General features: G+C 40.5%; 1 protein-coding gene across 1 annotated transcript in view; it reads right to left on the bottom strand.

The window, feature by feature from the left end:
• The window catches only part of LOC110153462 (protein tyrosine phosphatase receptor type M), a 583,698-nt gene that overhangs the window by 79,719 nt on the left and 479,738 nt on the right, over positions 1-24,241 (bottom strand). The window contains exon 23 of the mRNA XM_055151363.1: positions 6,717-6,753. Within this exon, the coding sequence (XP_055007338.1) occupies positions 6,717-6,753 (37 nt within the window). The remainder of the gene's footprint in view (positions 1-6,716; positions 6,754-24,241) is intronic.

Here is a 24,241-nt window from a genome sequence, read left to right as displayed (position 1 = left end):
AATTATCTATAATTATCGTTGTTATATAATTGTTAAGAAACGGCACACAACAGAACTGAGCGACTCAAACTGAGAGGACAAATTTAGCGTTAAAAAAAGTTTAAAAAGTTTGGAGTTTTCTGATACAAACCACCCCCATTTTATTTTTTATTGCAGATCTACACGATTCATGTGAATTACCGATTCTGACATCAAACAGGCAAATTTCGCTGAAAGTTAACAAGTTTACAGCGCTGCCTTTAAAGTTAAAGCAATAATAAACAAAATCTTCAAAGGAATAGACACAAAAAAATAGAAAAATAACCCAACAAAAACATATTTAAACGGGCTTACTCACAGTGGGAAAAGGAACCAAAACTTTTACTGAAAGCACAATTTCTTTATAACTTTCTTTATAACTTACTCAAGTAAATTCCCCCCTGTGGCACTTGATTTTCCCAGCGGTCTCCCATCCAAGTCTTAACCAGCTGGGGCCCTGCGATGGAGCTATAGCTCCAGTTACAACACGTAGACAGGATTAAAAGAAGGACAGTTAGACTGTCTAATCAGAGAAATTTAGTTCACGTTCCCTGTAAGAAGATAACATCCAGTCCTACTGAAACTAATCAGAAACTTGCTGTGCTCAATGTCAGATCTTTATGTAACAAATCATTTCTAATTCATGATTTTATTTCTTCTTTTAATCTTGACTTTATGTTTTTTAACTGAAACATGGCTTGACAAAAACACAGGTCATGCAGTGCTAGTGGAATCAACCCCTCCCAACTTCAAATTTGAATCTGAAACACGAGCAAATAAAAAGGGTGGAGGAGTGTGTGCATTTTTTAGAGATCATTTGGTTACACACAGGTTGTCATTTGGGGTGTTTTCATCATTTGAGTATGTTTCCTCAAAATGGAGCTAAAACAATCACCGTCCATACTCTACATAGTCATATACAAACCTCCTCAGCACTGTCAAAGTTTTATTGATGATTTTTACTGAGATGCTTTCAGTTGTTTGCACAGACTTTGATGGGTTTAGTCATTACAGGTGATTTTAATGTACATGTGGATAATGTGTGTGACAAAAATGCCAAAGAGCTTAGTGTTGTCCTTGAAACTTTTGGTCTGACTCAGCATGTCAGTGAGCCCACTCACAACAGAGGGCACACTCTGGACCTGCTCATTACAAAGGGTGTAAATATTTCAAATGTCAATGTGGTTGATGTTGCTCTGTCTGATCATTTCTGTGTCTTCTTTGACCTGTCTGTTATTCCCAAACCACCGGCTGCTCCTACAGTTGTTCGAAGGAGACACATAAATGATAACACAGGTGCACTGTTCATGGAAATGATACATTTTGAAATTGCCTCATGTTCTAATGTTGATGATGTGTTTGAACTCTGTGACTTTGAGTGTTTTGAATGTTCTGGATGCCATCGCCCCCGATAAAGGTTAAAATGGTTAAAGATAGGCAAAAAGCTCCGTGGAGGAATGATGACTCAGTCAGAGCACAGAAAAGGGAGTGCCGGAAGGCTGAGCGGAAATGGCGCAAGTCAAACCTCCAGGTTCATTATGAGATTTACAGAGGAACAATGCATATGTACAACTACACTTTGAGTAAAACAAGAGAGAAGTATTTTTCGGACATTATTGGTAATTGCAGTAACAACTCTCGTGTCCTGTTTGCAACAGTGAACAGATTAACAAACCCTCCAGCTCCACTGCCACTAGAACTAATTTCCACATCTAAATGTAATGAGTTTGCAGTTTTCTTTAATGACAAAGTTCAGGGCATCAAAAATGCCATCAATTCCACAACACAAATAACAAGCATGCAGCCACAGAGACACTTAGAGCTGAATCACTTTGCACCTGTAACTGACAAAACTGTTTTAGAGATCGTTACCAGTCTGAGTTCATCTACTTGCTGCCTGGACATGTTACCCACTAGATTTCTAAAGTCTGTCCTCAACAGTTTACTTTCACCACTCACTCACATAGTTAACATGTCACTTCAATCTGGAACATTCCCAAATGCGTTGAAAACTGCGGTCATTAAGCCTCTCCTAAAGAAGAGCAGTCTTGATGCCACAGTACTGAACAATTTCAGACCCATCTCAAATCTGCCGTTTTTTTTGGCAAAGTCCTTGAAAAAGCTGTTTACCAACAGCTTACGAACTTTCTCCAAATGAACAACTCCTTTGATGTTTTCCAGTCAGGTTTTAGAGCCCACCACAGCACTGAGACTGCTCTTATCAAGGTGACAAATGACATCCGCCTGAACACTGATGCAGGCAAAGTCTCAGTCTTGATCCTGTTAGATCTGAGTGCTGCTTTTGACACTGTCGATCATGGGATCCTCTTACAGAGACTAGAGGACTGGGTGGGCATCTCTGGTACTGTACTAAACTGGTTCAAGTCCTATCTAGAAGACAGGAAGTATTTTGTTGAAATTGGAAACTGTGTCTCAGATGACATGGCCCTGACCTGTGGGGTGCCTCAGGGGTCAATCCTGGGCCCCCTGTTGTTCAATCTCTACATGCTGCCATTAGGCCAGTTAATAAGCAGCAATAACGTGTCGTACCACAATTATGCAGATGACACTCAGATCTACGTCTCTCTGGCAGCAGGAGACTATGGACCAGTGGAGTCACTTGGTCACTGCATCCAACAGATCAGTGTGTGGATGCAAAACAACTTTCTCCAGCTAAACTCTGACAAGACTGAAGTCATAGTGTTTGGTCCACAGAAACAAAGGGACAGTGTCAGCAGTCACCTCCAGTCTCTCTCTCTAAAACCTTCAAATCAGGCAAGAAATCTAGGGGTAATAATGGACTCAGACTTGAACTTTAACAGTCACATAAAATCAATAACATCTGCAGCCTTTTTACCATCTAAAAAACATAGCAAAAATCAAAGGTTTACTGTCTAAATCAGACTTGGAGAAACTTATCCATGCATTTGTCTCCAGTAGGTTAGACTACTGTAATGTTCTGCTCACTGGTCTCTCCAAACGAGCTGTGAGACGCTGCAGAACATCCAGAACGCTGCAGCTCGGGTCCTTACTCGAACTAGGAAGTACGAGCACATAAGTCCTGTGTCTCAGGTCTCTGCTCTGGCTTCCTGTGCCTCAGAGAATAGACTTTAAAGCAGCTCTGCTTGTGTACAAGTCTCTCCATGGCCGAGCACCAAAGTACATCTGTGACATGTTAGTGTCATATGAACCATCTCGCACTCTGAGGACCTCAGGGACCGGCCTCCTGCTGGTGCCCAGAGTCAGAACTAAACAAGGGGAGTCAGCGTTTCAGGTTCCATGCAGCTAAAACCTGGAACAGTCTTCCTGAACATGTGAGACAGACTCTTCTGTGACGCTGTTTAAATCCAGACTCAAAACATTTCTGTTTAACTGTGCATATAACTGAAAGGTTTTCATTCCGCACTCTTTCTCTCCAATTTATGTCTCTCTTTTTTAATTTTAATCTTCATGATTATTTATGTTTTGATTTGTTTTTATTATGATTTTAATGTATTTCTTATTCTGTAAAGCACTTTGAATTACTTTGTGTACGAATTGTGCTATACAAATAAACTTGCCTTGCCTTGCCTTGCCTTGCCTTAACCAGGCCCGGCCCTGCTGAGATTCTGAGATTTGACGAGTTCAGACTTTTGACAAACCCTAAATGTAACCGAGTAGTACCACTTTTCAATAAAGTAAAGCAAAATAACAGGGTGTAAACTGTGATAAAATACAGTTATACCAAACTTCTTGCCCATAAAAATCATACTGGCATTTACTATGAGAATCGTTTAGAAAAATCCCAAACTGAGATGCTCCAAAACACATTAGAACAATGGGAGGTTTGTCTAGTATAACTTCCTCCTCCTCCTCCTCAGCGAGTGCACATGGAAGCTCACCCTCCCACCTACACGAGGCGCCTTCCACATTCATGAAGAGTTTTAAAAAGATCATCTGTTTTTGTTAAGGGGAAGAACAATCAGGAACAACGCAAGTACAAAAAGTATAGTAGAAGTTCATTCATTCTCGATCAGGGCAGCACAGATCAGATTCATTTAAAACTATAAATGTCTAATATTTGTACATTTACTGTTTTGAAATTTCCATCAAAAGGAGATAAATCTGTATATTATCAACTGCTATGAGATTTTCTTCTTTTAATTATATTTATTTAAAAAAAAATCATACAACATAAACTTAAAAAATGTGAAATTAATTTAAAATACACTAAGTCAAAGTTTAGTTTTTTTTTTACTTTCTACATTTTGTTGTAATTGTCACAAAAGTAAAGAAACACACATGAAAAAAGCGTGTGTCCAAACTTTTGACTGGCTAGTGTCTGCAGTTTTATTCAAAGACTTTTCACCTTTACTTTCTTCTTATGTGGAAGTACTTTTCTTGTGTACTTGGCCATGTACTTGTACCTGGCCATGTTATGTAATCATTGTTCGACAACATATACAGCGAAGATATAGTAAATTGGACGATATCTTTCTTATTTTATTTTATTATAGTGTAGTGTGTGTTTAAAGATGAGGATTAAAAGTCCTAAATTACGCAAAACTGACTTTTGTGAGCTTCAGGTCACATCATAAAGCTGTAATCTCCTCAAAAACATACTGTCGTTTGATCCATTTAATGTCGTTAATACACTTAATGTACTTAAGTAAAGTACAGATACCTACAATTTTTACTTAAGTACAGTATTTTTTTTTTACGTTTACTTTGTTGTGTTCCACCATTTACAACTAAGTAAATTAACCAAGAAATTACCAAATGACCAGCAAAAATATGGATAAAATGGTGAGTAATTAAGACTATGGACACACTCACACTAGGACTTTGGAACCGTGCCGTGTTCAAGCATTAGTGTGTAGGGTTCTATGTCCTGCACTCACATGTGCACAGCCGAACCAGGCCACGGCCCGATGACATCATCACACACTCTGTTTACATGTGCTATCGTTATTAGTGGAGAAAATAAGTCCAGCGGTAGAAATATCTATTAAATAGTGAGGCTGGTGTGAGTCCTTTTATGATACGTGAGGAGCAGTGATGACAGCCAGAGACCAGACGCAGCTAAACATCTGTCACAGTCCTCATTGAAGGTAAGTGCAGATTTGCCGTGTGTTTTGGAGCAGATTTTATTCACTGTTTTCCTTGTATGTGTAAGATCAGTGTACAGTAAAGTTGTGCGTGTGTGCATACATGAGCAACCACGCCGTGCTTTGGCCCACTTCATCCAACTGGGCCCAAGTCCCATCCATGCCACGCCTGAGCATCGTTCGATTGCACTCACAAAGGACAAATGTACCTCGCTTTAGGGGGGCTCTGTGCTTGGGCACGGTTCTAAAGTCCTAGTGAGTGTGCATGTCTGCCAACAGTATTGGGAGTAATATATTATAAAAGTAATGTATTACAGTAATGCGTTGATTTTTGCTGTAACGCAGTCATGTAAGGCATTACAGGGGAAAAAATTTAATATTTTATTCGGTACAAATGTGATTAACGCGTGTTACAATGCTTTTTTAACCTGGATTGAGGTGGTGGGTTTTTCTTCATAGAAATTCGCTAAAATCACCGTGAAATCAGGAGCGGTGAAATGCTGGAGACGCGGCCGGATAAACCTTCAGTTAACCGCGGGTGAAAGGACCGACCCAGAACTCTACGCTGTCTAGACCTGGTTTAGACCTGGTTTAGACCTGGGTCACTTCTGGTTTAGACCTGGTTTACAGTCGTCCCTCGCTCTAACGCGGTTCACTTTTCGCGGTCTCGCTGTTTCGCAAATTTTTATTTATTTTTTGTGCAATTTTGCATGCCTTTTGTTTTTAGTGTATGAACACGTATTGCATTCCTCCCGCTGTGTCCTGATCGGTTAAGGGACTCCTGTCTCCTCTGCAGTACAGAATGTGTTCAGCTGCCAAATTTAAATGCATGTTCAATCTCTAGCAGTGTGATTCTGAAGTGCTGTATGTCTGCAAGTTTTCTCTCCGACAAAATCCACAACATCGACAAAACGTTCTGCACTGACAAAGTCTCCTGTGCTCACACCGACAGAGGACAATGCAAACCATCGCACAAAAAGTTGGACTTCTGGACACGCTGAAGGAAGGTAGAAGTTACGCGCTGTAGCAGAGTCTTGCACCGGGTCTTGTACCCGCAAATATTTGCTGAAATCAGGACCGTGAGCCCCGCAGCAGGGTCCATAAAGAGCGATCGGGCGACAGCCGCTCTTACCTCCATGAGGTGCGGAGCAAAGCCGCTCCTTTCTCCTGCGGTCACCTTCGAGCCCGTCCTGACAGTGAGTCCTGTTTTAGTCCTATTTTAGTTCTGGTTTGTCCTCCTCTTCAGTCCTGGAATCAGTCTGAGGTTATTCCTGTTATAGTCCTGGTTTAGTCCTGGTTCAGCTCTGGTTTAGTCCTGGTTTAGACCTGGTTTAGTCCTGGTTCAGTCCATATACGGCTCAAAAGTTCAGCTTTTTCGCAGTTATTTTGGTGAGAGTAACTTAAAGTAATGCAATAGTAATGTAATGCCTTACATTTTAAATGCAGTAATATTGTAATGTAACGAATTACTTTGAAATGACAGTAATAAGTAATAAATAACACATTACAGTTTTAAAGTAACTTGCCCAACAGTGTCTGCCAATATGTAATAATTCCCACAGCAGTTTGAATACAAGTGGAGTTGAATATTCGGAATAAACTTGTTCTTACCTTGTGTTGCGATGTAGTGGTTTGGCCTGTGGTATCCCTGAAAAAAAAAAAGAAAAGAAAAAACTACATTTTAAACTCTATCACTCAGGAAACTCACAAAAACATGATAATTTTCCCTGCGCAAAAACGCTGACACTTCCGACAGTGATCTGCTCGGTGACCCCCTCCGCTTCCTTATACATCTCCATACAAGAGTGCGCACGGTAGATTCTGTACTCCGGGCCATTTGAACATCTGGTGCACGCAAAAGACACAATGTTTTTAGTGGAAATATTGAACACGAGATGCTCCGACGAGAGAGACACACTCATTTAGATATGATGTTTCTGAGCAATGTCACACCGCCAGCTGTTTAGGCTCCGATTCACTCACTGTAGACAAGAAGTGTACATGTGCAGTATATAGAAAGTAGTTGATATAGTTTTTTGAGAACATATTGTAACTATAGTGTAGTGTTTGTGTGTTTTAAGCTGAGGTTTTAAAGTCCTATATTAACCAAAATTGACTCTTGTGTGCTTTAAGTCAAATTATAATGCTGTTATGTCGTCAAAAACATATGTGTAGTTGGGATTGTTTCATTTGCAGGTTTGAATACGCATTTATTATTAGTCTGTCTACGTCTCCAAAGGTTAAAATGCTCTGTTCCACCTTGTGATAACATTTTTAGTTCACTCGTAGAATTTCCAGGGCTGAAATGATCCAAATGATTCTAGTGAACGTGTATGGAGTTTAAAAACACATTGGAGCACTTCCTGTATTACCACATGACATCATAAAGTGTAACCGAGTTTTCTGTTTGAGAACTAAATTAAACACAACTCCGAGTATGTTTTTGATGAGGAAACAACATCATAACATAGATCAGAAAATAGCATAATGTTAACTAGAAGGAATGATTATAATGTAATAAAAATGATGCTGTTGTCTAGCAAAAAGGCAATCACCAAAAAATGGCGGACGGATCAAATACCTAAAGTAGAAAAGTGGGTGGATGTAATGCTTAATATATACAATATGGAGAAAGTGACGGCGTCAGTTAGGCTGGAGAAAGACTAATTTGCAAATTTATGGAGGGGATGGTTGAATTATATTAGACAAACATGGTCTGACTTTGTATAGAGTCTGAAAATTGGCAGTCTGTTTGAAATAAGTCTTTGGTGTAATGTATAGTAATGTATATAATAACGTTTTAAAGCACACCCTGGTTCTAAGCTACAATGTTAAATCTGGTTTATTTAATTTTATAAAAAAAAAAAAAAAAAGTATGTAGGTAAATGTTAACTGGGCCTAGTCAAGCAGAAGTAAACAGAAAGGCCAAAAATTCAAGTTAATACATCTGATATAAAAATGTATTGAACAGATACATATGTACTCTAGTTTATGAAACCGTTTACCTTTTTTCTGTACCATTTTTGGTTCTAAAGTTACATACGTTTTAAACAGACCATGTATGAAACATGGAACAAAAATTATTTCCCAAATTTCAAAGACCTGCAAATCATGTAAATAAATGTATGTATTTCATCATATCTTGTGTTATTTGATCTTTGAACTGTTGATGAAGGTACATGATAAAAAAAAAAAAATGTATTTAAAATGATAAAAATTTTACTTGGAAGGACTGAATATATTTTATAGAAATAGTTTCCTTTCATTTTGAAGTAATAGTTAAGTATTCAGAAGAAAAAAAGTTGACAAATGATGTAAAATCATGCACCTTCTAGTTGCTTGCACAGTTTTCCCTCCGTTACTTTTCCTCCGTTACCATGACCTTTCTTAATAAAAAATCTCATTACTCAAAAAGTAAGAGGTTTTTCAACCTAATCTTGTACCATATGGTAGAAAACTATATGAAGCAAATATTCAAACCAGTTTGTTAAGGATATGTAAGTGAGAACTGGTAGTTATCACTGTTTGTATTTATTGCCCGAAAAGTGCTGCATATTTCATTCCCTCTGTTATCGACATGAGTTTTTAAATTTTTTGTCAACAACTTGAAAGAATATCACAGGTTTAACTTTACCTTGTGTTAACTCTTTCCTACATTCTGATACTTTACTTATTTCAATAGTCCCTCTAGTTTCTGAATAAGAGCTATTTGAATGTAAAAAATCTGCCCGTTTCCCTCCATTACCACTTGACTGGACCCTAATGTAGGTGAGAATATGTGTATACTTATGGTACAGGTACGAGGATATTACTATCTAACAAAAATCCTGTGAGACTGTATTTTTCAATTTGTGAGATTAAAAAAATAAACTAATAAAAAAATAAAAATAAAAAAAAAGGAAGAAAATAGCGTAATATAAGCACTGTTAAGATGTTTTGGACAATCAATACAGAATCACAGAAGTGTTAAATTAAGTGACGTTTTGACGACTACTGAAACTGGACTACTGAAAGTCAACATGTCTGTTCCTGACTGTTCTTCCCTGCACAGTGTTGTTTTTAATATATGTGCAAATAAAATCTATCTAAATCGTCAGCAAGAATATGGATAAAACTAAGAATGAGAAGGAGCTTGTATTTAGCACGTATTGAAAACGAGTGTAGTGTAATGAAATAAAGCAAAAATCTAGGTTTGAAATAATCCCTGAAAGCTGATTTAACAGCCGATCAGTTTCTATAGAGTAAATGGAGTGTACACCATGCGAGTTGTGATTCTAAATATGTCTGTGATGCACCTGTACGCTCTCCTAAAGCCTCATTGTTCAAGATTTTACACATGTTTTGATTCATGGATTAAAGTTTAAATCTTTGTGAATGAAATGAACACAGGAGATACACACGTGCTGCTGTTGTCATGTTCTGTACTCGGATTATTTATACAGCTCCAAATCTCTTATTCTCTTTCGCCTGCACCGTTCTACCTCAACTGGATTTTTCTCTTTTTCCTCACCACCTTTCCTCATCTCTTTTTTCTTCCTCTTTCCCTTTCATTTCTCTTCCCCGTCTCTCTCCCATCATCTTTCTCGCTCTCATCTATTCATTGCGCTCTTTCTCCGTCTTACCCCGTCATCTCTTTCTCCCCATGATCTCTCTCTCTCTCATCCATTCATCGTGCTCTTTCTCTCTCTCTCACCACATCATCCTTCTCACCCCGTCTGTCTTTTTCTCCCTCACCTCATCATCTCTCTCATCCATTAATCGCACTTTCTCTCCGTCTTATCACATCATCTCTCTCTCATGCATTCATCGAACTCTGTCTCTCTTACGCCATCTGTCTGTCTCTCCCTCACCCCGTCATCTCTTTCTCTCCATCTCTCTCATCCATTCATCGTGCTCTCTCTTTTTGTCTCTCTCTCTTTCTCCCATCATCTCGCTCCCTCTCATCCATTCATCTGGCTTTTTCTCTCTCTCTCTCTTACCCTATCATCTCTCTTTCTCCCAATCCCTCTCATCAATTCATCATGCTCTCTTTCTCTCTCACCCCATCATCTCACTCTCTCATCCATTCATCGTGCTCTCTACTTCTCTTTACCCCATCATCTCTCTCACCCCATCTACTCTCTCCCTCCCGAACCACATCGCGTCTCTTTCTCGCCATCATCTCTCTCTCTCTCTCTCATCCATTCATTGTGCCGTCTCTCTCTTTCCTACCCGATCATCTCTTTCTCATCTATTCATCCTGCTCTCTCTCTTTTACCCCACCATCTCTCACTCCTCCCCACCCCATCATCTCTTTCACCATCATCTCTCTCTGACCCCGTCCCTCTCTCACCACAACATCTCTCTCTTTCACCCCATCCACTCTCTCCCTCCCTCCCTCAACCCATCATCTCTTTTTCTCCCCAACATCTATTTCTCTCACTGATCCTATCCTTCTTTCTTTCACCCCATCCCTGCCTCTGTCTCTTTCCCCGTCACCTCTCTGTGTGTCTCTCCATCATCTCGTTCTCCGTCATCCCTCTCTCACCCCATCGCTGCCTCTGACTGTCTGTTTACCCCATCATCTCCATCTCTCTCTCTCACCCCATCTGTCTGTCTCTCCCTCAACCCATCGTCTCTCTTTCTCCCCAACATCTCTCTCTCTAACCCCATCCCTGTCTCTGTCTCGTTCCCGTTCCCCCCGTCATCTCTCTCTCATCCCATCCTCCCTCTTTCTCTCTCTCTAACCCCATTCCTGGTTCTCTATGCCTCCCTCACTCCATCCCTTTCTCTCCATTTCTCTCTTTGCGTCTCTGCCCCACTTCTGTCATCTCTCTCCTCTATCTCATCCCTCTCTCTTTCCCCCCCATCCCTCCCCGCGCTCTACACCTCTGGAGTGTTCCGGCCGAGCAAAGTGCCGATAATCCCGCAGATACACACCTTACGCGGATTACCATAATCCCTGAGACTTCTATTTGTCCGACTCCTCGTCTCTCTGCCCCCCCCCCGAGATATGACACAAGCAAAAACACAAAACATTACCAACACTTACCCCCACCCTCTCCTCCTCCCTCTTTCCTCTCTCCTCCCCGGCTCCTGTCTGCTCGGCTTATCTTTCATATTCAATTTAACTCGCACTGTGATTAACGTATTCTCCAATGAAGGCAAGGCACAGACACAAAAGAGGTATTGAGCGCGCGAGGTGCCCCCCCCCCCGCACTCGTCCGCTATTCAACTGTCCCTCCGTTTTAATGACTTCTTTATCTGGGCGCCGAGCAGGAGATGTGGTGGAGCTTTCATGTACGCGGCTGCTGTCAAGAAAAGTGGAGACGTCGTGGGATTAAGCCGGAAGAACGCAGGCCTCTCAAAATGTCTGTCAGGTGAGTGGCACTTACGGAGAACAAATGGTGCACGAGCTGCGATGCTAAATGCTAACCAGCGACGGCGATGTAGGGGATGTGAACAGGCCGGGTTCACGTGATAGATTATTCTAAAGAGACCGCAGTTTAAAATTGAGTTGGCGGATGGCAGAGTTCTGCGGTACAATTTGCCCTTTCGCTGTCAAATAGTGAGTTTTTACCTGGTTTAGGATCAATTTCACTGCCATTACTGGGCCTATCCATTTGCAAGAAAGTGCTGGCGAAAAACAAAAACAAGCAAGATCAGATTCCTTGAAGATGTGGATTTTCTAATTGATTATTTCTTTTAAAAACAGTGAATCATCTGGAAAGGTCTTCACCCTGGCCTCCATCGGAAAAGACATGGATGTGATGGCACCAGTCCAAGCTACAGGTTAAAATTAAAGTTTTGGTTCACTTGTCCCCGTAGAGAAGTTTCTCCTCTGCATTTGACCCGTCCTTCAATGCCAACGGGGCACCTCGGGGTACAACCCTTATTCCGACATACAGCCACACAGACAGACCCCCACTGCAACATTCCGACAAAACTCCATTCCCACATGTCCCCATTCCGACACCTTTTACGTCGCTATTTGTGGACCGTGCCGCCTCCCACATGTTGCAAGGGCCGAGCTTCTAATCCAGAACTAAATCAGGTCTAAACCAGGTCTAAAATTAGGACTAAAACAGGACTAAACCAGGTTTAAACCAGGACGATACCAGGTCTAAACCAGGACGAAACCAGTACGAAAATCAGAACTAAAACCAGGTCTAGACTAGGTCTAAATCAGGACTAAAACCAGTTCTAAACCAGGTCTTAACCAGGAATAAATCACGTCTAAACCAGCATGAAAATCAAGACTAATATCACATCTAAACAAGGCCTAAACCAGGACTAAACCAGGTCTAAGCCAGGTCTAAACCAAGTCTAAGCCAAATCTAAACCAGGACTAAAACTAGGTCTAAACCAGGACTAAACCAGGTCTAAGCCAGGTCTAAACCAAGTCTAAACCAAGTCTAAACCAGGACTAAAACTAGGTCTAAACCAGGACTAAACCAGGATTAAAATCAGGACAAAAACCAAGTCAAAACCAGGTCTAAACTAGGACTAAACCAGGACTAAAACCAGACCTAAACTAGTTCTACACCAGGCCTAAACCAGGACTAAAGTCAGGACAAAAACCCGGTCTAAATCAGGTCTAAACCAGGACTAAAATCAGAACTAAAACCAGGTCTAAACTAGGATTTAACCAGGACTAAACCATGCTGTGTGTCTCCTCCCATACACCATACACACTGCACCTCCTTTAGTGCACTTCCTACACCACCAGTCCGTGAAAATATTGTCCCAAAAAGAGCGCCGCCTTGACCGACCTTGTGTGGGAATGGCGGAATGTTGTTGGAAAAAAAAGCTAAAGTGCCGCCATTCTGACCAAGGAAAAAATAATATTGGAGTGTAGGTTTGTTGATAAAAAATGGAAATGCCACCACTCTGACAATTAGACGTCAATGTCGGAGTGGCAGTATGTAACCGGGCATGTGGTGCATGTTTTGGGTTGATGGGAGAAACTGGGGTGCCCACCAGACCCTGACTCAGACACAGGAAGAACGTGCAAACTCCACACAGAAAGCCTAACGTGAATTGGATCCCGCAAATGTTACATATTGCACTTTTATTGTTCACAGGCAACATTTCACAGGATATTTCACAGGATTATGAGCTGACTGATCTAACCAAAGACCACAAAAACATGTACTTCCTCTGGCATCATGTTCTTGTTTGCACTTGAGCACACCTCCCCCCTTTCTTTTCTTCTCTTCTTTCCCATTTCCTCTCGTTTCTGGCCCAAATGGCCTGCTTAAGTACAGGAGCGCTTGTTCTGTACACCCTTTAATGCACTCTCAGCCACTTAACCGCGCTGAAATCCAATTGTAACTACAGATCTGGGCTAAATCGTGCTTGTAAACGCCACACCTTGCTTCTCCCTTAATCTCATCTGCGCAGACCTCAGGACCACATCTAACAATCCTGTCTGGATGAGTTACTTCTGCTTCCCACCTCGCAGAAAGATTTAAAATATGGCACACTTAAAGACGCATCGTGTAACTTTTCTGGTTGGAGAATCTGTCAAATTGTTTTCTTCATGGAGATGTTATTGCTTTGTCTGGAATTAGAAAGGTTTATTTCCGTACTGCTTATCTTCATGGAGGCCAAACCAGACCAAGTTACAGGTCAGATCTAGGTGTTCTGAGCTATATCAATCAATCAATCAATCAAACTTTATTTGTATAGCACTTTTCATACATTTAAAATGTAGCACAAAGTGCTTCACATGCAACAGAAAAATTACAATACAATAATTAAAATCAAGAGCAAAAAATCAAGAGCAACCCCCCACCCCATCCCTTTGTTTCATCCATATATACAACCATTTAAACATAAACATAAAAACAAAAACATAAAACTCCTAAAGGTTATTATAAAAATCTAAATGGAGACAAAGTAAAACCACCTGTAACTGAATAAATATAAAGAAGAGCTGTTTAATGTCCTGAGTCAACAGCTGCTCTACCTCAGCCCACTCCCGCATCCCACTTGCAAATCCAAAGAGATGTGGATGAAAGTCCGAAGCGAGGACTGGGGAATGCGTCAGAAGGGCGACCCAACGAGCATGCGCTGAATGACCGGAATTATTTTTATGACGAATAAATATTTACTAGCCAGGCTGGCGCCACCTAGTGCCTCTGCTCAATTTCATTTCTCTCCAGCAACTAGGTCAGGAATCAGAATACACTAGATGGTTCACAAAAAACCCCGGAAGTGCAAGTTCGGGCACCAGCCAATCAGCGAAGTGCCATACATTATGTGTTGTCAACAATTCCCCGAGTTCAAGGATTTAAAGCCGGAACAAAGAGAATGTTTGGGGAATTTCATCAAGGGGAAAGACGTTATTGCCCTTCTTCCTGTGGGATTTGCGAAAAGCTTAATATACCAGTTTGCCCCGTTAGCAGCGCATTACATACGTCACGACCAAATAGCAGCGATTGGGTAATTGATAAAAAGTACTTGCCTACCGTCGAGCGAACGGATTCTAGAACAGTTTCTATGAAGTGAAACCGGCTGATGAATCAGGCTAAACATTTACATGATCGAGGAATACATTTATTTGGCTTTAAAGTCAGAATAAACCACCCACTTACTTCGGAATTAAGTTCAATTCAAGTGTTTACAAGGTCAAGTCAAGTGTCAAGTGTTTACAAGGTCTTAATTTTTATTCAGAATTAAATGATGTTTACTCAGAATTAAAGCTCTCATGTAAACGGGACAATTGACAGTGTTTCCTTCACAACCCCTATGTTCCCGATTGTCTTTTTGGTTGCTATGATACGCATGGTCAGAATTCCAAATATGAAACTTGACTCCAGATTAGTCGCTGTAACGTTTGGCCTCGATGCGACTTCACTGGGTTGAAGTTGAACACAAAGTCCACTTTTTTACACAGTCTATGATTATTACTCAAGGAAATGCTACAGAAAATGAATAGATTATGTTTTACGTTTGAAATAGTTTCTTATTTATCAGCTTTTACTGTACAATGCATGATGTAAAAATCAGGTACAGGCTTTAAACAACACACACAGTCTTAATAAAGAGTAGATTAAAGCTCTATACGACTATTCTCACACCATATAGACTAATATGCACGGCTGAATTTTCTAGTAGTTTGTGCCCAGTTGCCGACACGCTACCTCCGTAATGCCATATATTCCACTTCTTACCTTGCTAAAACACTTCAACATGCACTTAAACGGCACATGCAACCCTTACCGTCATTATAAAGTAGTTTAAAGCTCTTTACAACTATTCTCACGCCACACGTAACATGCACTGGCCCATTTGCTAATAGCTTGTGCCTCCATAATGCTCCTACAACAGCTAAAACATGCACGTAAATGGCACATGCAGCTTTACGAAAAAGTAGATTCAAGGTCTTATATTACACAAACTGTTTTATTACTTTGTTACCTCATCAAGGTAGTTAACAGCTTTTACTTTTTACATTTAGATCAGTAGAGATTTGCAATTCCAGGGATGAAATCGATCAAATGATTCTAGTGAACTCAGCCTAAATATTCAGGGTTTGTGTGTTAAACATGTGAATGAAACAAAACACAACTCCAGGTCTGTTTGTGATGAGGAAACAACATTATAATGTCAGAAAATAGTGTAATATGGGCTCTTTAAACATCTACACCAGGGGTCCTCAACCTCTGGGCTATGGACCCCTCCTGCATGTCGCACCTCTAAACTAGAACTAAACCAGAACTAAAACCAGGACTAAACCAGGTCTAAACCAGGTCTAAACCAGGAATAAACCAGGACTAAACCAGGTCTAAACCAGGTCTAAACCAGGAATAAAACCAGGACTAAAACCAGGACTAAACCAGGAATAAACCAGGACTAAACCAGGAATAAACCAGGTCTAAACCAGGACAAAACCAGGAATAAACCAGGACTAAACCAGGAATAAACCAGGTCTAAACCAGGAATAAACCAGGAATAAACCAGGACTAAACCAGAACTAAAACCAGGACTAAACCAGGTCTAAACCAGGAATAAACCAGGAATAAACCAGGACTAAACCAGAACTAAAACCAGGCCTAAACCAGGTCTAAACCAGGACTAAACCAGGTCTAAACCAGGACTAAACCAGGAATAAACCAGAATTAAGACAGTTCTAAGCCAGGACTAAACCAGGACTAATCAAGGACTAAACCAGGTCTAAACCAGGACTAAACCAGGAATAAACCAGGAATAAACTAGAACTAAACCAGAACTAAAACCAGAACTAAACCAGGACTAAACCAGGTCTAAACCAGGACTAAACCAGGAATAAACCAGGACTAAACCAGGAATAAACCAGGACTAAACCAGGTCTAAACCAGGTCTAAACCAGGACTAAACCAGGAATAAACTAGGACTAAACCAGGAATAAACCTGGACTAAACCAGGTCTAAACCAGGTCTAAACCAGGACTAAACCTGGACTAAACCAGGTCTAAACCAGGACTAAACCAGGAATAAACCAGGACTAAACCAGGTCTAAACCAGGAATAAACCAGAATTAAGACAGTTCTAAGCCAGGACTAAACCAGGACTAAACCAGGTCTAAACCAGGACTAAACCAGGACTAAACCAGGACTAATCAAGGACTAAACCAGGAATAAACCATTACTAAACCAGAACTAAGCCAGTTCTAAGCCAGGACTAAACCAGGTCTAATCAAGGACTAAACCAGGTCTAAACCAGGTCTAAACCAGGTCTAAACCAGGACTAAGTCAAGTGTAAAACATGTGTAAACCAGGTCTAAACTAGAACTAAACCCAGGTCTAAACCAGGTCTAAAGCAGGACTAAACCAGATCTAAACCAGGACTTTATCAGGACTAAACCAGGACTAAACCAGAACTAATTCAGGACTAAACCAGGCCTAAACCAGGATTAAACCAGGTCTAAACCAGGACTAAACCAGGACTAAGCCAGAACTAAACCAGGTCTAAACCAGGTGTAAAACATGTGTAAACCAGGTCTAAACCACAACTAAAACCAGGTCAAAACCAGGACTAAATCAGGTCAAAAACAGGATTTAACCAGTACTTAAGCATGCCACGCCTCTTCCCATTCACCCCTGTATTTTATTAGGTAAAATACAGAAAAGCTGCTTAAAAATGACAAAAACACAAAGAAAAAATGGCTATACTGACTCACATTAGTGCCGAATGCATAACAATTTTCCTTAATTACGCACTCGTTTCACAATTTTATTATTACCAACCCAAACCGGGAGTGTCCCAGTTTTTTATTTTGAAAATCTGGTCACCCTTTATTATATTCTACTTCCTGCTACAGCTAAAACACACACTTAAACAGCACATGTGGCCTTTACAGTTATTATAATCTAGTTTAAAGATCTATACAACTATTCTGACGCCACAGGCAACATGTACGGCCCCATTTACCAGCAGCTTGTGCCCAGCAGCCTGCACGCTCGCTCCTTTGGTAATGCTTAGTTCTTGTACCTGTCTCCGCTAAGTGATTTCTCCCCATCCTCCCTTCTCTAATGTGGTAATTTGTAATGTCTGGTTACGTCAATCCATAATACAACGGTGCGCTACGCTATGGCAAACGCGGCCGGCTTAAATTATTTACTCTTTTTTCTCACTGTTCGGTTTATGGTCCATTACGCGGCGGAGAGGACAGAGGGTTTCACAATGGAGAGGGGAGCCATTATAAAGATAAGAATAAATGCATAATATTAAAGACTGATTGAAAAGGATTTGTGCGGCGTTGGAAAAGTGCCCGGGCAGATGTGTAATGATGTTTTAGCTATTCCGAAAAGCTTTTTAAAACATCGCAAAGCTTGTCCGGACCAATAAAGTCCAAAGTGAGGCGCATTTCCTACGCTGGCGGTTATTGTAGTCTATTATGATGCATTATGGGAAGCCAGATGGGTATGTTTCACTTTCGGATTGGACATTTTCGTAAGCGTTTAAGATGGTCGTGTGTACAGTGTTGGTGGATGCGGGGCAAGTGTGTTTTTGTAAAGTAGAGGTGATGGACTCAGAGGTGGGTCGTACTCAGTTACATTTGCTTAAAGGTGCACTGTGTAACTTTTCTGGTAGAGGATCGGTCATCTGCTTCTATCCAGGGAGATTTTGCCTGGAAGTATGAGCCAAGCTGGCGTCATCTAGTGCCTCCGCTCAATTTCATTTCTCTCCAGAGACTAGGTCAGGAATCAGAATACACTAGATGTTTGCAAAAACCCCGGAAGTTGTAGACTTCGGCCAATCACTGAAGAGCTGTGAAGCCATGAAACTCAAGCACCTGTCTGGGTCTCTTTTGTGGTACAGCACAACAGTAAACAAAGCGGTCGAGATGGATGTAGACGAAGACAGACATTCTGTGTTGTCAACGATTCCCGAGATCAAGGATTTAAAGCCGGAACAAAGAGAATGTTTGGTGAATTTTATCAAGGGGAAAGACGTTATTGCCCTTCTTCCTACAGGATTTGGGAAAAGCTTAATATATTGGCTGTTAGTGGCGCATTACATATGTCGTGACCAAATAGCAGCGATTGGTTAAATTAAAAAAGTACCCGCCTACCGTCAAGCGAACAAATTCTAATGCTGTGAGGTCACATGGTTTCCACAAAGTGAAACCAGCTGTTGTATCAGGCTACCACAGTATGGCACTCATTACACTTATTTATCTCTACAGTGACAGCAGGTGACGCCACAGGGCCAAGTTACATGTCAGATTTGTGGAACGGCGAGTTTTAAGTCTATGAAAACCCATGTTATTGAGTAAACGCAGGATGGAAACGTTTAATGCCATATCGTGACATTCCAGACAAACTATTGCCACGTTTACATGAGAGCTTTAATTCTGAATAAAAATGATTTAATTCTGAATATAAATTAATTCACCTTTTAAAAGACCATGTAAACACTTAATTCCTAATGAAAATGATGATCTGGAATTAAACTTAATTCTGAAGTAAGCGGGTGGTTTATTCCGATTTTAAAGCCAAATTTATTTATTCCTTGATCATGTAAACGTTTATGCTTCTTAAAAATAATTCCGGTCGTTCAGCGCATGCTCGTTGGGTCGCCCTTCTGACGCGATCTTCGGACTTTCATCCACTGCTCTTTGGATTTGCGAGCGGGATGCGGGAGTGGGCTGAGGTAGAGCAGCCGCTGACTCGGTTTATCTTCTTCCTCCCTTCTCTTACACTCTTCCCTTCTCCTCCTCAGCCGACAGACGTAAAGCGTGATGAGAGAATTCTTGACCTGCTGCTTAAATATCATTGGAACGACCACGAAAAAAGTTTGGATCGTGTTTGTTTCCGAGACTTGACAACAAACCGAGATGACCAAAAAGCCGGTAGCAGCTGAAATGTGTGTTTTCTTCCGGTCGACGTAAATACGCTCGTGTTCCCGACATCCAGACGTTGAGCTGAATTAAACAAAGGGGATTTAAGGTGTTTTCCATGTAAACCTCAATTCGGAATTATTATTTACATGTAAACTTGAAGGAGAATATTTCAATTTTGAACTATTTATTTCAGAACAATTGATTCGGAATTAAAAAATATTACGTAAACGTGGCCAATAACATCTCTTTGCAACAACTTTGTATAATTTTTGGCTACTCTACGCACCTCTGGAAATACTAGTGTGGGATTAATCATTCCTGTAAGTCAATTTTAAAGGTCAACTAGGCAACTTTTCCGGAGGAGGGTCCAATACTTGCTTGTTGCCATGGAGATATGAGTTACCGTCTAGCCACAATAGTGTTACGTACTCAATCCATGGCCTTGTTAAAATGTTAAATTGTGAAATGTTGTTTTAAATAGCACAGACGTTATAAAAAAAGCCTCAGCAGAGTTCCCCTGGGGTTAAATTAGTGGCTCTGTACCAAACTCCACTGACTTCAGAGGCTTGACTTGTCAGGTGTGATCTAGTTTGAAAAGTACAAAATCAGGTTCAAAATTTACAAGATGGGTTCGGGATAAAAAGCGAGCAGAACTTTTTTTTCCGTAGTTAATCAGATCATAATGTGGCTGCAGGATGGTATGTTTATTTTTACAGTCTTGCATCGATGCCAGAGTTGGGGTTTAATAAAGTCTCATGATGATTGCAGGTGATGATTTAGATCACAGGGGGTAATTTCAGGTGGAAACACTAAAGGCGCACTGTGTAACTTTTCGAGTAGAGGTTATTGCTTTGCCTGGGATGCTCCACAGTATGGCATTTAACAAATATATCATGATTTATTCAATTACAGGTATTTTATTTTTCAATTTAGAGCAAAAATATACATTACTACAGTGAGCGGGACCACTTCTGCACAGATCTGACCTGGAACTTGGCCTGTTTGTCTCCATGGAGATAGTTAAATTAAATGCCATGCTGCTGAACATTCCAGGAAAAACATCAAAACAAAAGATCCTCTACCAGAAAAGTTACACAGTGCATCTTTAAGCACTGAACCTGGCAACCCAAATGAGAGACTCACGTAAGGCCGATTCTGCTTTCTGATTGGATAAAAAAAAAACTAAAATTATAACAAATACATGGGACACCGTGCCTTTTTGTATATATATTTTTATATAGGCTAATTAAGAATAACTCAGCATTTCAATTGTGGATTTCAAAATGTTTCTACCTTTAAATAAATAATGTTGGCTACAGAGTCTTTTTTCATCAAACAAGAGACAATTATCTTTCACAAATGTATGTTTAGCCACCAACTCTATCACATATTTAAATTATGTAGTATTAATCTATCATAACATAGGATTATCAGTGTGTATGTCTTCTTCTCCACCTCTCTCGTCCACTTTCTGCCACAGTTCTAGCCATAGATCCAGGCTTATAACCTTATTTGCTTTAAATGATGGCGTTTCTTTTTAATGTGAAATGAGTGGTCGCTAAAATACAGGAAACTGTAAACATGTTCATTATTTTCAACAAGATGATGCACCGCGCAAGTTTTCTGGTGTAGAGTCCACCACCTGCTTGTCCTCATGTAGTTGTCATTGCTTTACCTGAAATATTCCATGGTATGAGGCAATGTTTATATGATGACAGTCTGAACAGAAGACGCAAAAGCGGCATTGCGTCTTCACTTTTTATTCCGCGTTTAGACGAGCATTTTCAGGAGGAAATTTGCGTGAATTTGATTGGGTATGCATGGCAGGCAGCTAGGTGGTGATGTATGTGACGTAAAGGCATACGTGAGGTGAGCAGATCTGACCAGAGTTTTGTGTCTTGGGCAGTGTAGACGGAAACGCTACGGTCGAGCATATTCAACTTTTCCATTCTAGAGGGTTTTTTCTGGTTGATTTTTGTGTTTTTATGCCCCATAACACCGTCACTGTTTGAACTTCTGCACTTCTGATAAAATATTTTGTCATTTTAACCCGCAAGCATTCCCATGTAAACAGGCTGAGTTTAAACATTTCTAGCGTACATTCTTGCACACTCAAAAACACAACAATTCTCTGTGGTTACGTTTACACTGAAAGAAATCACCGTATCACTGTATCGGAAACGATCTGCGTCCAGGCACATCGTTTCTGTGTCTGCAAGCCTTCCCTATCCACACAGCTTTACGCCTAGTTGTTTACATTTTACAGAAACAAAACTTAAAACCACATGAGTAATTTGCATAAACTAAGCTCTCAAAAAACAGCTCGCTCCTTGTGCGCTGATTTGGTTCAGCTTCTGTTGGACTAAAGGACACGACTTAGTGGAATATATGTGTTTTTCGGTGATAGAGAGGTGTTCTGCTAACCATGTCTGAAGTTGCAGCAGCCGAGGAAGACGGCAAGTGTGAAAACAGTCTCTTCGTGGACTGTGTACTAGCAAATAGTTCTAGCGCCACTGTTTTCCGTTTGTCTATGTTTAAACTGTTTTCCGTAATAGCGTCACAAGAGGAAGCCGCAAGTCAGAGTGACGTGGTCCAGTAAGGACGGCAGCTAGAGCTCCTACATCAGAGTATCAAAGTTTTCCTGCGTCCACACAGTGCTGGATCAGATCTGTACTCGGGTGAATTCGTGGGAGCTGGCGGCATCAGATTGTTCCGTCTCTGGAGCCGTTTTCCATCGGATTAGTGTGGGCAAACACTGCATCCACAACAAAAACGACTGAACTGTAACGTGGTGTAGGGCTGTAACCTGCTGGTCTCCCTCGTGGTTTAATTTAAAATGTTACGGAATGCACTTTGAACAATCCAATGTATTATTATGGGTTTATCTGTTAGTAAATGTAATGAACTGCATCCTTAATTATCTATGAAACCAAACGCGTCACAAATGAAGCTTCACCACTGCATTGACAGATAATCTAATTCCTCCCACGCCATCTTTATACGACATTTCGGCCGTATAGTTTTCCCTTTTCTTCTTTATCACGTATGCAAAAAGACAAAATTAGTCCCAAAATGTATTAAGAACTAAATTAAACAGTCTATTATATTAGTAGTAGTGTTCCAGAAACTTGGGAAGTGGCCTCTTAATGATATTCATGGTGAAAATACAAATGGATGCCCGCAGGCTAAGACTTAATGCTGCATATATTAGACATTGTACAGCAGGAGACTGGAGAAAAGAATGGGCCCAATCACTGTAATAAGCAATGTGGTAAAAACAAAGAGCATATTTTAGATTGGATTCTTTAGTAATGCACACATATCTGGATACAACGCTAATACTTTACTAATGAAAGAGCCCATATTACGCTATTTTTTTCACGTGTAATGTTTCCTCGTCACAAACAGACCTGGAGTTGTTGTTTTGTTTCTTTCACACGTTTAAAACACAAATCCTGCATGTTTAGGCTTAGACAATACTCCGCTCCACCTTGTGATGTCATACAGGAGGTGTTTTTAAACTCCACAAACCTTCACGAGAATCATTTGGACGATTTCAGACTCAGGGATTGCCAATCTCTACTGAAATAAAGGTAAAAGGTTAACTGCTTCATGACATCTCAAGGTGGACCAGAGCATTTTGAGTTTTGGAGGTGTAGACAGACTAATAATAAAAGATTACTGAATGAAAAAAAACAACTCCAGGCATGTTTTTAATGAGGGAACAACATTATAACATAGTAGAACGCTTCAAAAAGTCGATTTCGCCTAATGGCAAAGGAGAAATTCATTTTGTCAACTGGACAAAAGTTTATTTGGTTGAATACATTTCGCAGCTCATCCAAGCTGCTTCTTCAGTTTTGGTCAGACGCTGGTGGACACTTCCTTATATCTGTCTTCCGGGTAGGACCTAACTACAATGAAACTACTCTGAAACTAACACACATACTTGTTTACAGTTTCTGTTAGTTAGACCTATTGAACTTGCACGGAGTTTGAGAGTTTGACCAGAACTGAAGGAGCAGCTTGGATGAGCTGCAAAAAGTATTCGACCAAATAAACTTTTGTCCAGTTGACAAATTGAACCTTTCCTTTGCCATGGATTCTACCTGGACGACTAAGGGATTTTTCACAGATTTTGCATAACATTTCCTCTTAAACTTGAATAATTTCAATTCAATAAAATTGTAACAGATTTCTTTTAGAAGCAAATTATAAGTTCCATTCATGAACATTAAAAAATTGAAATAGTTAACACAATTATTGTATTTTCCAAGCTCTTAAGCCACCAACCCCATCAAAAAACGACAACGCGCCCCACAATCCAGAGCGTCCTATACACGAATCTACTTGTGTCCCAGCACGACTTCAGTAAACTACAAAGCTGCACCACCTGCAGCGCACACAAACACACACGGAGCAGACAGCGACTGAAACACACCCGCAGACGCACTCATCACTCCACGCCGACCAGGAACGGAACGGAGGAACGAACCGAAAAAGCGAGAGCAACGTGCCACTTCTAGACACAACTGAACAACTGAGTCACTGCGAACACGTCGACAATCCGTTGGTCCCAGACAGCACCTCCCTACACGCCACAACTGAACAAAGCCCAGAGTCACCGTGAACGCAAAAAACAAAGTCCGACTGACCCATCCAACTGTTGTGTTTCGTTTAAAGTCGGTTTATTTGTGAAAAAAGTTTGAAAATAGACCATTTAATGACAGTGCGCCTTATAATCCAGAGCACCTAAATGCCCAGAAAATACGGTAATAATAAATCATCCGTATAGTGCTTTTTCAACTAAATAACCTAAAATAATC

The sequence above is a fragment of the Boleophthalmus pectinirostris genome, unplaced genomic scaffold, assembly GCF_026225935.1.
Source record: "Boleophthalmus pectinirostris isolate CB_2022bp ecotype Guang Dong unplaced genomic scaffold, ASM2622593v1 HiC_scaffold_16, whole genome shotgun sequence".
NCBI classification, from domain to species: Eukaryota; Metazoa; Chordata; class Actinopteri; order Gobiiformes; family Gobiidae; genus Boleophthalmus; species Boleophthalmus pectinirostris.
The sequence above is the reverse complement of the archived record's forward strand: the minus strand, read 5'-3'. Positions and strand labels throughout refer to the sequence as shown.